Source organism: Candoia aspera, chromosome 2 (assembly GCF_035149785.1).
Source record: "Candoia aspera isolate rCanAsp1 chromosome 2, rCanAsp1.hap2, whole genome shotgun sequence".
Classification (NCBI taxonomy): Eukaryota; Metazoa; Chordata; class Lepidosauria; order Squamata; family Boidae; genus Candoia; species Candoia aspera.
This window is the reverse complement of record NC_086154.1, coordinates 162087218-162099732: the sequence shown is the minus strand read 5'-3', so window position 1 is coordinate 162099732 and position 12515 is coordinate 162087218. Positions and strand designations below refer to the sequence as shown.

Genomic DNA, 12515 nt, shown 5'->3' with positions numbered 1-12515 from the left:
ATCTTTATATTGCAGTGATTAACTAGAGTGCTTCCCATATTTCTATCTGGGTGTCTCAGAATTGTTTCTATTTGTCATACATCATAAGCTGCTTCCAGATGATCCTTTTACTGTGCTTCATCCAGCTCCATTTACAGAATTTTGAGGGGTGGGAGCAGACATTGATTGATTGATTGATTGACTGAGTTAAGTGCATTCTGTGTTTGTCCACAATATCTTGGGATGCAACTAAGCAATTTCCATCAAGAAGACTGGAATTTATGTTGGAGGAGAATCACAACAACCAAATGGCTTGGGTTAAAAATCAGTTTAAGCCAATAGTTAATACATCCTATTTGCATTCAAATTTTTATTAATGCCATTTCAGCCTTAGCCTGAAGGCTTAGAAACCCCTTAGAAATCCTAACTGAACAGCTCCTGATGGCTCTATATCCTTATATGCATGTGTTTGAAAACTGTAAGATAATTTTGTTATTACTTTGACCTCAAACATGTTTAGTCTACCTGATAGATAATTACCTCTTTTTTTTTTACAGAAAAAGTCTTAGGATGGCAGCTACCTTCTTATGACCTTATCTTATAATTATTGTAATTGAGCCCTACAAGTGCCTATAGCATGGAAAACAATTCTAAGATATTTAAAGGTCTTTATCTGTTCAGTAACAGTCCCATTAATTTGCCATCTAGGTCTATATCTGGGGGAGTCTCTTTGAAAAGGCCATAATTCTTGTTTTTGATAGTTAATAACCAGGTCATTATCTGTGCAATAGGAGGCAATCAGTTTTCATGTTCACCTCAGTCCAGTAAATGAAGTTTAGATAATGGCTTGTCTGCATATAAAACTAATTCACCAGCCAGACCTGGTGATGGCAGGTTTTGTGAGTTTTTCCACCATACGGTACCATTGACATAAAAATTAAATAGCAACAAAACTAAAATAAACCCTTGTTTAACAGCCTGGGAAGTAGGATCACAGCAGAAAACTGACCTTGGTTGTCAAGCCTAACTTGGATATATCATGTACCATTTTAATAAGTGCCAGCAGGTGTCTAGCAATAAATGAGATCTCCAATTTGTCCCACAATCATTCTGTATGAACTGAGTCAAGAGTTCTTCTATTTATGTTTATTGCAGTCTTTTCCCAGTATTGAGGAATCCTCAGATATTTGCAGTAGAGGTAAGAGATTAATTATCTAAGTGTTTAAATCTTACCTTGTGGATTTAATGATTATTCATATTTTGTATAATATTTTCCTCCATTTTGTTAGTCTTCAAATTCTAACATTCTGTGTCTTTCAAAGAATATGTAGAATTATTGGACTTACGGCGGGGATTATGGCGGCTTTAGTAAAGGTAAAGGTTTCCCTTGACTTTAAGTCCAGTCGTGTCTGACTCTAGGGGGCGGCGCTCATCTCCGTTTCAAAGCCGAAGAGCCGGCGTTTGTCCGTAGACACTTCTGTGGTCATGTGGCCGGCATGACTAAATGGAATGCCATTACCTGCCCGCCGAAGCGGTACCTATTAATCTACTCACATTTGCATGTTTTTGAACTGCTAGGTTGGCAGGAGCTGGGACTAGCAATGGGAGCTCACCCCGTCACATGGATTCGAACCGCTGGCCTTCCGATCGGCAAGCTCAGCAGCTCAGCGGTTTAACCTGCAGCGCCACCGCGTCCCTTATGGTGGCTTTACCGGCTCCTTTTAAAGGGAAGCCAATGACACAGATTTTTTTCTCGGCTAGGGCCGGCTCCTGGAGCCCAAAGAATTCTCCGAATCCAAGGAGAATCCTGGAAATTACCCCACATCCTCTGGATGGCTGTTCCTAATTGGGGGGGGGGGGGAATTGGAGTTTCAGCAATTGAACCGTGAGTGGAGCAGCTGGCAGGAGGGGCTGTCATCTTGTTTGAGACTGCGTCAAAGCCAAAAACAGACTCTGAAGCCAACCACCCCATTTCTAAGGCACTTCTCTGCTTATTTGTTGTTTGAGGCTTTTTACAGTGAAGAAAAGCTGACTTTCTTGGAGATTTTCATTATTTTGGGGGATTTCTTCTTTCAGTGAATGGTTTGGAAATTTGTGCTTTGTATGTATTGCAAAATTAAGAAGGAAGTTAAGTTTTATGGATTACTGAAGATTTCCTGGTTTGTTTGTTTTTTTGGCAAATCTGTGTTAGTGGTGCTGGAATCTGTCTTTTTTGTTTTTGTGTTCCTATGGGAAAGGTTTTTTTGTTATTATTTCCTGCTGTGTTGATTGACTTGGCTGTGTAAACAATAGAAATTGGAGAACTTTCTCTTGTTTTCTCTGAAATAACTTTTGTTTTCAGAACTGAGTCCACTTTCATGTGTGATAGTCTGGGACACTGGAGGGCACCATAGATTATTGTAGAGAGTCACAGATTTTAAACTGATTTTTGAGGAGTTTATTTTTAAAGTTATTCAATACCTTAAGAATAAAAATAACCCAGAAGATTTGGAGAAAAAAGTGGATCAGCAGTTGGAAAAAATTGACAGTGACATTTAAAGGACAAAGTGGAATTTTCTAAGAATAAAATGGAAATTAGAGACTTGGAGCCAGAAAGAGAATTGGATAAGATTGCTCTGTTGGTGTTTGAAGAAAAGAGAGATTTGGAGCTAGAAAGAGAAATGCGTAAGATTGTACTGTTGGAGCTTGAAGAAAAGGAACGTTGTTTAAAACTGTGGAAGGTCCCAGAAGAGACTTTGGGGTTCTTAGGATGGGAAGAAGAAGAGATGGAGGAGGAGATGGAGAAAGTTCTTTGTACAAAGTTAAGATATGTAATGATGAATAAGAGAGTAAAAGATATTTTGGCTTATTTTGAGGTGGGATAAATTCTAAATATGTTTGTCTGGATGGATTTTTGGTGGTTAAGATGAATGCTTTGCCCAGGATGTTACTCTAACTTTAGGTTATATTGTCATTAATAATGGTCGTATTTTTAAAATATTACTAATAAGGTATTTTTATACTGAGGTGAAGATATTTTTTGTCATATATAGTGGATATATAAGAATGTTAGGAAATACTGGGATTAGATATGTACTTTTAATGTTGAGAATTTTTAATTGAATAAGATAAGAATATGAGAGAAGTTTTGGGGCTTTTTTTTCTTTTTTCCTTTTTTTGAGGTGGGATAAATTTTTATTATGGTTGATATGGATTTTGGTGATTAAAATGAATACCCAGGATGTGCTTTTTATTTTAGATAATACCAATATTGATAATTGAAATACTAATTAGGTTGTATTAAAAGTTTTGAATTTCGTTATTAAGTAGAAATGGATTGTAGAAATAATGGTTAGTATAGTTAAAATTGGAGTAAGAGATTGATGTATTTTCTAGGTATATCTTTCTTGTAAAGTGTCAGAAGTCATTCCTTTTGTATCTTTTTCTATTTATTTCTGCTTTGGGAAATGGATGGGTAAATCAGGCCCTACTCACTAAGAACAATGAATGCAGACTTGAAGTGAAAAATGGCAACTAATTTAAGATTAGTTTTTGTCATGTTTTTCCCCTTGGATTTGCAGCACCAATTTCTGCACTGTATGAGCAGGCAATGATTTCACAGGCACCAAGTTTACCACGGGAGGCATTCCCAAAGCAAACAGAAGAATATTGGAAGAGGTAAGAGAATTTGGTGCAAGAAACATTTCAAAGAATCATAACAATGGTTTGTTATCATTGTATATCTGGATATGTCATGTAGAGCAGAAATTAATTTGGCAAAAATATACAATTAATATTGTACTATTTTACAAAACATGAGGGTAGTAAAGGAACTCTCCAAAGGTTTTTTTGCTGTTGTTGCTGTTGATCTGAGGCTCTCTTCTCTTGGAGGTATTGGCAGCTGAAACAATCCATTGTAAGAGGAAGAAAGGACTAAGTAACTACAATTTCTCTTTCTTTCCATAGCCCCTATTGCTTTGATGATGATGATGATGATGATGATGATGGTGGTGGTGGTGGTGGTGGTGGTGGTGGTGGTGATGATCCAGTTTCCCTTTTATCAGATTATAGAGCTACCCTAAATACATCTCATCATTGTTGGCAAAAAAAAGTTGCTCAATCTGTTGGAAAACTTTGTCTCTCCAAGAAAATTTGAAAATTAAAACCTTTAATGTATTAATAATGATTTATTAATTAAAATTATTATTTTTAGTTAAAAGTTTAAAAAAGAGCCATTTTGGTGTAATGGTTAAGGTGCTGGGCTATAAACCAGGAGACTGAGCTCTAGTCCTCCCTTGGGCATGAAAGCCGGACGGATGATTTTGGGTCAGTCACTCTCTCTCAGCCCAGCCCACCTGACAGGGTTGTCGATGTGGGGAAAATAAGAGGGAGGAGTATTAGGAATACACTCTGCCTTGAATTGACACATACATACATACATAAAAAGTGGGATAAAAAACCCCCAGCTTTTTCTGGCATATATATGATGATGGCGACAGAGTGAGAAAATCAGAAATGTGCTATAATATTGTTTTTGTTGTTGTTGTTTATTCGTTTAGTCGCTTCCGACTCTTCGTGACTTCATGGACCAGCCCACGCCAGAGCTTCCTGTCGGTCGTCAACACCCCCAGCTCCCCCAGGGACGAGTCCGTCACCTCTAGAATATCATCCATCCATCTTGCCCTTGGTCGGCCCCTCTTCCTTTTGCCTTCCACTCTCCCTAGCATCAGCATCTTCTCCAGGGTGTCCTGTCTTCTCATTATGTGGCCAAAGTATTTCAGTTTTGCCTTTAATATCATTCCCTCAAGTGAGCAGTCTGGCTTTATTTCCTGGAGGATGGACTGGTTGGATCTTCTTGCAGTCCAAGGCACTCTCAGAATTTTCCTCCAACACCACAGTTCAAAAGCATCAATCTTCCTTCGCTCAGCCTTCCTTATGGTTCAGCTCTCGCAGCCATATGTTACTACAGGGAACACCATTGCTTTAACTATGCGGGCCTTTGTTGTCAGTGTGATGTCTCTGCTCTTAACTATTTTATCGAGATTGGTCATTGCTCTTCTTCCAAGGATTAAGCGTCTTCTGATTTCCTGACTGCAGTCAGCATCTGCAGTAATCTTTGCACCTAGGAATACAAAGTCTTTCACTGCTTCTACATTTTCTCCCTCTATTTGCCAGTTATCAATCAAGCTGGTTGCCATAATCTTGGTTTTTTTGAGGTTTAGCTGCAAACCAGCTTTTGCACTTTCTTCTTTCACCTTCATCATAAGGCTCCTCAGTTCCTCTTCACTTTCAGCCATCAAAGTGGTATCATCTGCATATCTGAGATTGTTAATGTTTCTTCCAGAGATTTTAACTCCAGCCTTGGATTCCTCAAGGCCAGCTTGTCGCATGATGTGTTCTGCATACAAGTTGAATAGGTAGGGTGAGAGTATACAGCCCTGCCGTACTCCTTTCCCAATCTTAAACCAGTCTGTTGTTCCGTGGTCTGTTCTTACTGTTGCTACTTGGTCGTTATACAGATTCTTCAGGAGGCATACAAGATGACTTGGTATCCCCATACCACTAAGAACTTGCCACAATTTGTTATGGTCCACACAGTCAAAGGCTTTAGAATAGTCAATAAAACAGAAATAGATGTTTTTCTGAAACTCCCTGGCTTTTTCCATTATCCAGCGGATATTGGCAATTTGGTCTCTAGTTCCTCTGCCTTTTCTAAACCCAGCTTGTACATCTGGCAATTCTCGCTCCATGAACTGCTGAAGTCTACCTTGCAGGATCTTGAGCATTACCTTACTGGCATGTGAAATGAGTGCCACTGTTCGATAGTTTGAACATTCTTTAGTGTTTCCCTTTTTTGGTATGGGGATATAAGTTGATTTTTTCCAGTCTGATGGCCATTCTTGTGTTTTCCAAATTTGCTGGCATATAGCATGCATTACCTTGACAGCATCATCTTGCAAGATTTTGAACAGTTCAGCTGGGATGCCGTCGTCTCCTGTTGCCTTGTTATTAGCAATGCTTCTTAAGGCCCACTCAACCTCACTCTTCAGGATGTCTGGCTCTAGCTCACCGACCACACCGTCAAAGCTATCCCCGATATTGTTATCCTTCCTATACAGGTTTTCTGTATATTCTTGCCACCTTTTCTTGATCTCTTCTTCTTCTGTTAGGTCCTTGCCATCTTTGTTTTTGATCATACCCATTTTTACCTGGAATTTACCTCCAATGTTTCTAATTTTCTGGAAGAGGTCTCTTGTCCTTCCTATTCTATTGTCTTCTTCCACTTCCACGCATTGCTTGTTTAAAAATAATTCCTTATCTCTTCTGGCTAACCTGTGGAATTTTGCATTTAATTGGGCATATCTCCCCCTATCACTGTTGCCTTTTGCTTTCCTTCTTTCTTGGGCTACTTCTAGTGTCTCAGCAGACAGCCATTTTGCCTTCTTGGTTTTCTCTTTCTTTGGGATGTATTTTGTTGCCGCCTCCTGAACAATGCTGCCAACTTCTGTCCAGAGTTCTTCCGGGACCCTATCTACTAAGTCCAGTCCCTTAAATCTATTCTTCACCTCCACTGCATATTCCTTAGGAATATTAGTGAGCTCATATCTAGCTGATCTGTGGGTCTTCCCTAATCTCTTTAGTCTGATCCTAAATCGTGCAAGAAGAAGTTCGTGATCTGAACTACAGTCAGCTCCAGGCCTTGTTTTTACCGACTGTACAGATGTCCGCCACCTTTGGCTGCAAAGGATGTAATCAATCTGATTTTGGTGTTGTCCATCTGGTGAAGTCCATGTATAAAGCCGTCTCTTAGGTTGTTGGAAGAGAGTGTTTGTTATGCAGAGTGAATTGTCTTGGCAAAATTCTATCAGCCTGTGTCCTGCTTCGTTTTGTTCTCCCAGGCCATACTTACCTGTAATTCGAGGTGTCATTTGACTGCCCACCTTAGCATTCCAGTCTCCTGTGATGAAAATAACATCTCTTTTAGGTGTGTTGTCCAGTAGGTGCTGCAGATCCTCATAGAACTGCTCTACTTCAGCTTCTTCAGCATTTGTGGTTGGGGCGTATATTTGGATCACTGTGATGTTAGATGGCTTGCCCTGAATTCGAATTGAGATCATTCTGTCATTTTTTGGGTTGTATCCAAGCACTGCTTTAGCCACTTTACTATTAATTATGAAGGCTACTCCATTTCTTCTGTGGTCCTCTTGTCCGCAGTAGTAGATCTGGTGGTCATTTGATGTGAAGTGGCCCATTCCATTCCATTTCAGTTCACTGACGCCCAGAATTTCTATCTTTAATCTTGACATCTCACCAATAACCACATCCAATTTGCCCTGGCTCATAGATCTTACATTCCAGGTTCCGATGGTGTGTTGATCCTTAGAACATCGGATTCGCCGTTCACCACCAGCACCGTTGGCCGCTAGCCGTCCTTTCGGCTTTGAGCTAACTGCGTCATCACGTCTGGGGCTAGTTGAGCTCATCCTCTGTTCCTCCCCAGTAGCATTTTGACCATCTTCCGACCTGGGGGTCTCATCTTCCGATGGTATACCGACATATCTCTGGTTGTACTGATCCATTTAGTTTTCACGGCAAGAATACTGAGGTGGGTTGCCATTACCTTCCCCAGGGATCGCATTTAGTCTGACCTCTCTGTCATGACCTTCCCGTCTTGGGTGGCCCTTCACGGTTTAGCTCATGGCATCATTGAGGTGCTCAAGCTCCAGCACCACGACAAGGTAACGATCCTTTGCTGAAGATAATATTGTTTACTGGCTAATATTAATTTTATATTTTTATCAATTTTATAATTAATTTTATCAATTTTATAATTGATTAATCTTATATTAAAAACAGCTGGATAGTGTAGTGGTTAGAGTGCTGCCTTTGATGTGGGAGACCAGGGTTCAAATCCTGGGTGGTACCTACCTTACCAGTAGGGGTCCTTGGTCAAACACCCCCTAATGCTTCACCTGCTTACCTCAAATATGACAGTGACACAAACTAAGAGAGTCATGCCAGCTCAGATGTCACCCAGATTAACAAGCAGAGGAAGTGCCATGGCAAGACAAGACCCTGCATGGGATGTACCATTGACAGATAGCTGAGGTGGCTGACCTTGGGAAATCCTACCAGTGGCTGGAAAGGGCTGGACTAAAAGACAACACTGAGGCACTGATCATAGCAGCACAAGAACCAGATCCATAGAAGCAGGGGTCTACCACAGTAGACAGGACCTGAGGTGCAGAGGCCTCAGAGACAGTCCAACACATAGTGCCAGGGTGTAAGATGCAGGAGGAACAGCATACACTGAATGGCATGACCAAGTAGCTGGCATGTACAGGAACATTTGCTCAGTGTATGGGCTGGACCCTCCCAAGTCCAGGTGGGAGATTCCACAGAAGGTTGTGGAGAATAACAGGGCTATGATCCTGTGGGACTTCCAGATCCATACAGACAGGCAGGTACTGGCCAACCAACTAGACATCATGGTAGTAGACAAGGACCAGAAGACAGCAGTGGTGATAGATGTAGCGGTGCCAAGTAACAGCAACATCAGGAAGGAATATGAGAAGCTGGAGCAGTACCAGGGTCTGAAGGAGGAACTAGAGAGGATGTGAAAAGTAAAAGCCAAAATGATCCCAGTGGTGGTAGGAACACTCAGGACTGTGACTCCTAAGTTGGGAGAGTGGCTCCCACAGACCCCAGGAACAACATCCTAGCTCTCTGTCCAGAAAAGTGCTGTACAAGGAACAGCAAAGATACTGTGCAGAACCCTCAAACTCCCTGGCCTCTGGTAGATGACCTGAGATTGAGGAAGACACATACCACCCATAGAAGAGAAGGGAATTTTTATTATTATTAATAGTTAATAGGGTATTACAAAACCCTGTTCACTCTAATAGTGCACTGTAAGCTACTGCATATAGTGTGCAAATTACAGTGGTTCAAGCATTATATCCTAGATCTAGACTTATAGAAGGACAGGAATAGAATTTCTTCCTAGTGTAACATCGATCTTTGGAACAGGCCTTTAACTGTCCTAGGTATTTATGCAATATTCACTGTTTACCTTATAGAAGGGTTTTTACTCTCACTAGGCTCAGTGCCTTGCCATCAGGGATTCTGGAAGGGAGCTATAGCAATCTTCCCTTATAAAAGAATGAAGAGAGAGCCAGTTTGGTCTAGTGGTTAAGGCAACGGCCTAGAAACCAGGAGATGGAGAGTTCTAGTCCCACCTGAGGCATGAAAGCCGGCTGGGTGACCTTCGGCCAGTCCTTCTCTCTCAACCCAACCCACTTCACAGGGTTGTTGTTATGGGGAAAAGAGGAGGAGGAAGGAGTATTAGGTATGTTCACCACCTTGAGTTATTTATAAAAATAATAAAGGGATAGTAAATAAACAAAATAAATAAATAAAAATAAATAAATAAAACCGAATCTGTCCTTGTGTGGAGGTGCTTTGAATCAACATCTCATGATTGATTCTGTTGAGATGCCCATCAAACAATACATGGTACTCTGAACTAATATTGCCCCTTCTGTAAATTGCTCCAACTGTACCATGGAAGAGAATAATGTTTTTTAGAATTAGCCAATTAATCCTCAGATTATTTTTTTTTAAAAGTGGCAAAACATTGGTCAATCAGGATTGCTGTAAGGAAACTTCGAGTATAATTAAGCTGTGTTAATTGTCCCATGTCAGTTACTCTTTTTTAACAATTTAGTTCACGTGCTGTTGTTTAATTATTTATACAGTATTTTGGTCTATATGCCTGAATAAATAACTTGAAACAGTGGTTGGTGTGATTCATCAGTATAACAGTATGACACAGTTTGTCTAAGTTGATGGAGATTCATTGTTTGCTTTCCATTCTTTTTTTCTTTTGGCAATTAGTAGATTGGGGAGATGGCAGATTAACCATGTGTAGCTTTCGGAGCAATTTTCATTGGGAACATCCTGAGTATGAGTTTACCATTGACTCCAGTGCTGTTGTCGTAGTCCAGATCTACTATTTCTCTTGCGCAAAAGCAGAAAGAGACCAGGAATTCATAATCTCATCTAGTTTGATCCTAAAATACAAGTTCTTACATGGATGAGGTGTTGCAAAAATACGACAAACTTAGGTTTTAAAAAATAGGTTAGAGTAAAAGTGTTCCTTTTCAGCAAAGGATTGTTACCTTGTCGTGGTGCTGGAGCTTGAGCACCTCAATGATGCCATGAGCTGAACCGTGAAGGGCCACCCAAGACGGGAAGGTCATGACAGAGAGGTCGGACTAAATGCAATCCCTGGGGAAGGTAATGGCAACCCACCCCAGTATTCTTGCCATGAAAACTAAATGGATCAGTACAACCAGAGATATGTCGGTATACCATCGGAAGATGAGACCCCCTGGTCGGAAGATGGTCAAAATGCTACCGGGGAGGAACAGAGGATGAGTTCAACTAGCCCCAGACGTGATGATGCAGCTAGCTCAAAGCTGAAAGGACGGCTAGCAGCCAACGGTGCTGGTGGTGAACGACGAATCCGATGTTCTAAGGATCAACACACCATCGGAACCTGGAATGTAAGATCTACGAGCCAGGGCAAATTGGATGTGGTTATTGGTGAGATGTCAAGATTAAAGATAGACATTTTGGGTGTCAGTGAACTGAAATGGACTGGAATGGGCCACTTCACATCAAATGACCACCAGAACTACTACTGTGGACAAGAGGACCACAGAAGAAATGGAGTAGCCTTCATAATTAATCGTAAAGTGGCTAAAGCAGTGCTTGGATACAATCCAAAAAATGATAGAATGATCTCAATTCGAATTCACGGCAAGCCATCTAACATCACAGTGATCCAAATATACGCCCCAACCACAGATGCTGAAGAAGCTGAAGTAGAGCAGTTCTATGAGGGTCTGCAGCACCTACTGGACAACACGCCTAAAAGAGATGTCATTTTCATCACGGGAGACTGGAATGCTAAGGTGGGCAGTCAAATGACACCTGGAATTACAGGTAAGCATGGCATGGGAGAACAAAACGAAGCAGGACATAGGCTGATAGAATTTTGCCAAGACAACTCACTCTGCATAACACTCTCTTCCAACAACCTAAGAGACGGCTTTATACATGGACTTCACCAGATGGACAACGCCGAAATCAGATTGACTACATCCTTTGCAGCCAAAGGTGGCGCACATCTATACAGTTGGTAAAAACAAGACCTGGAGCTGACTGTAGTTCAGATCACAAACTTCTTCTTGCACAATTTAGGATCAGACTAAAGAGATTAGGGAAGACCCACAGATCAGCTAGATATGAGCCCACTAATATTCCTAAGGAATATGCAGTGGAGGTGAAGAATAGATTTAAGGGACTGGACTTAGTAGATAGGGTGTCATGATCACCGTCGCGATGCTTGTGACATTGCAACGGCTCGCATGACAATACAGGGAAATGGGTCCCTGGCAGATTAAGGCAAAAGGCAACCATGAAACAAAAAGAAAGCAACAGGTGCTGGAAACTAACAACCAAAGCCAGCGGCGCAGAAGACAAAGATACAAAGTTGCCAAAAGGTAGTTGACAAGACAACAGGAGAGGCGCGCCCGAGCTGTCAAAAGGGATTAAGAGCCTAATCGCCTGGCAATGAATCATTACCATTCAGGAAGGCGATCGAGGCGACGCCCGGGGCTCAGGGGGGCTGAACGACCTCTCACCTGACAAGGACGAAACCGGTGGGACTCGTGGGACGCACCTGGAATAAGGTGGGCTGGAGCGCTGATCGGCGCGGGCTATTTAAATCCTGTTCCGGTGCGCTCCCCTTACTCTCAGCTTTTTAAAGGCATGCACTCTGTTTTCTCAATAAAGCCAGAACCTAAGCCTACACTAGCGTCTGTGTCTTTACTGGTTAGCAGGCAGAGCCTGACATAGGGTCCTGGAAGAACTATGGACAGAGGTTCGCAACATTGTTCAGGAGGCGGCAACAAAATACATCCCAAAGAAAGAGAAAACCAAGAAGACAAAATGGCTGTCTGCTGAGACACTAGAAGTAGCCCAAGAAAGAAGGAAAGCAAAAGGCAACAGTGATAGGGGAAGATATGCCCAATTAAATGCAAAATTCCAGAGGTTAGCCAGAAGAGATAAGGAATTATTTTTAAACAAGCAATGCGTGGAAGTGGAAGAAGACAATAGAATAGGAAGGACAAGAGACCTCTTCCAGAAAATTAGGAACATTGGAGGTAAATTCCAGGCAAAAATGGGTATGATCAAAAACAAAGATGGCAAGGACCTAACAGAAGCAGAAGAGATCAAGAAAAGGTGGCAAGAATATACACAAGACCTGTATAGGAAGGATAACAATATCGGGGATAGCTTTGACGGTGTGGTCAGTGAGCTAGAGCCAGACATCCTGAAGAGTGAGGTTGAATGGGCCTTAAGAAGCATTGCTAATAACAAGGCAGCAGGAGACAACGGCATCCCAGCTGAACTGTTCAAAATCTTGCAAGATGATGCTGTCAAGGTAATGCATGCTATATGCCAGCAAATTTGGAAAATACAAGAAT

At 41.5% G+C, this 12515-nt stretch overlaps 1 protein-coding gene across 1 annotated transcript in view; it reads left to right on the top strand.

The window, feature by feature from the left end:
- Positions 1-12515, top strand: part of SPAG17 (sperm associated antigen 17) — a 132604-nt gene that overhangs the window by 102347 nt on the left and 17742 nt on the right. The window contains exons 38-40 of the mRNA XM_063293042.1: positions 1135-1177; positions 3540-3636; positions 10100-10105. Of these exons, the coding sequence (XP_063149112.1) occupies positions 1135-1177; positions 3540-3636; positions 10100-10105 (146 nt within the window). The remainder of the gene's footprint in view (positions 1-1134; positions 1178-3539; positions 3637-10099; positions 10106-12515) is intronic.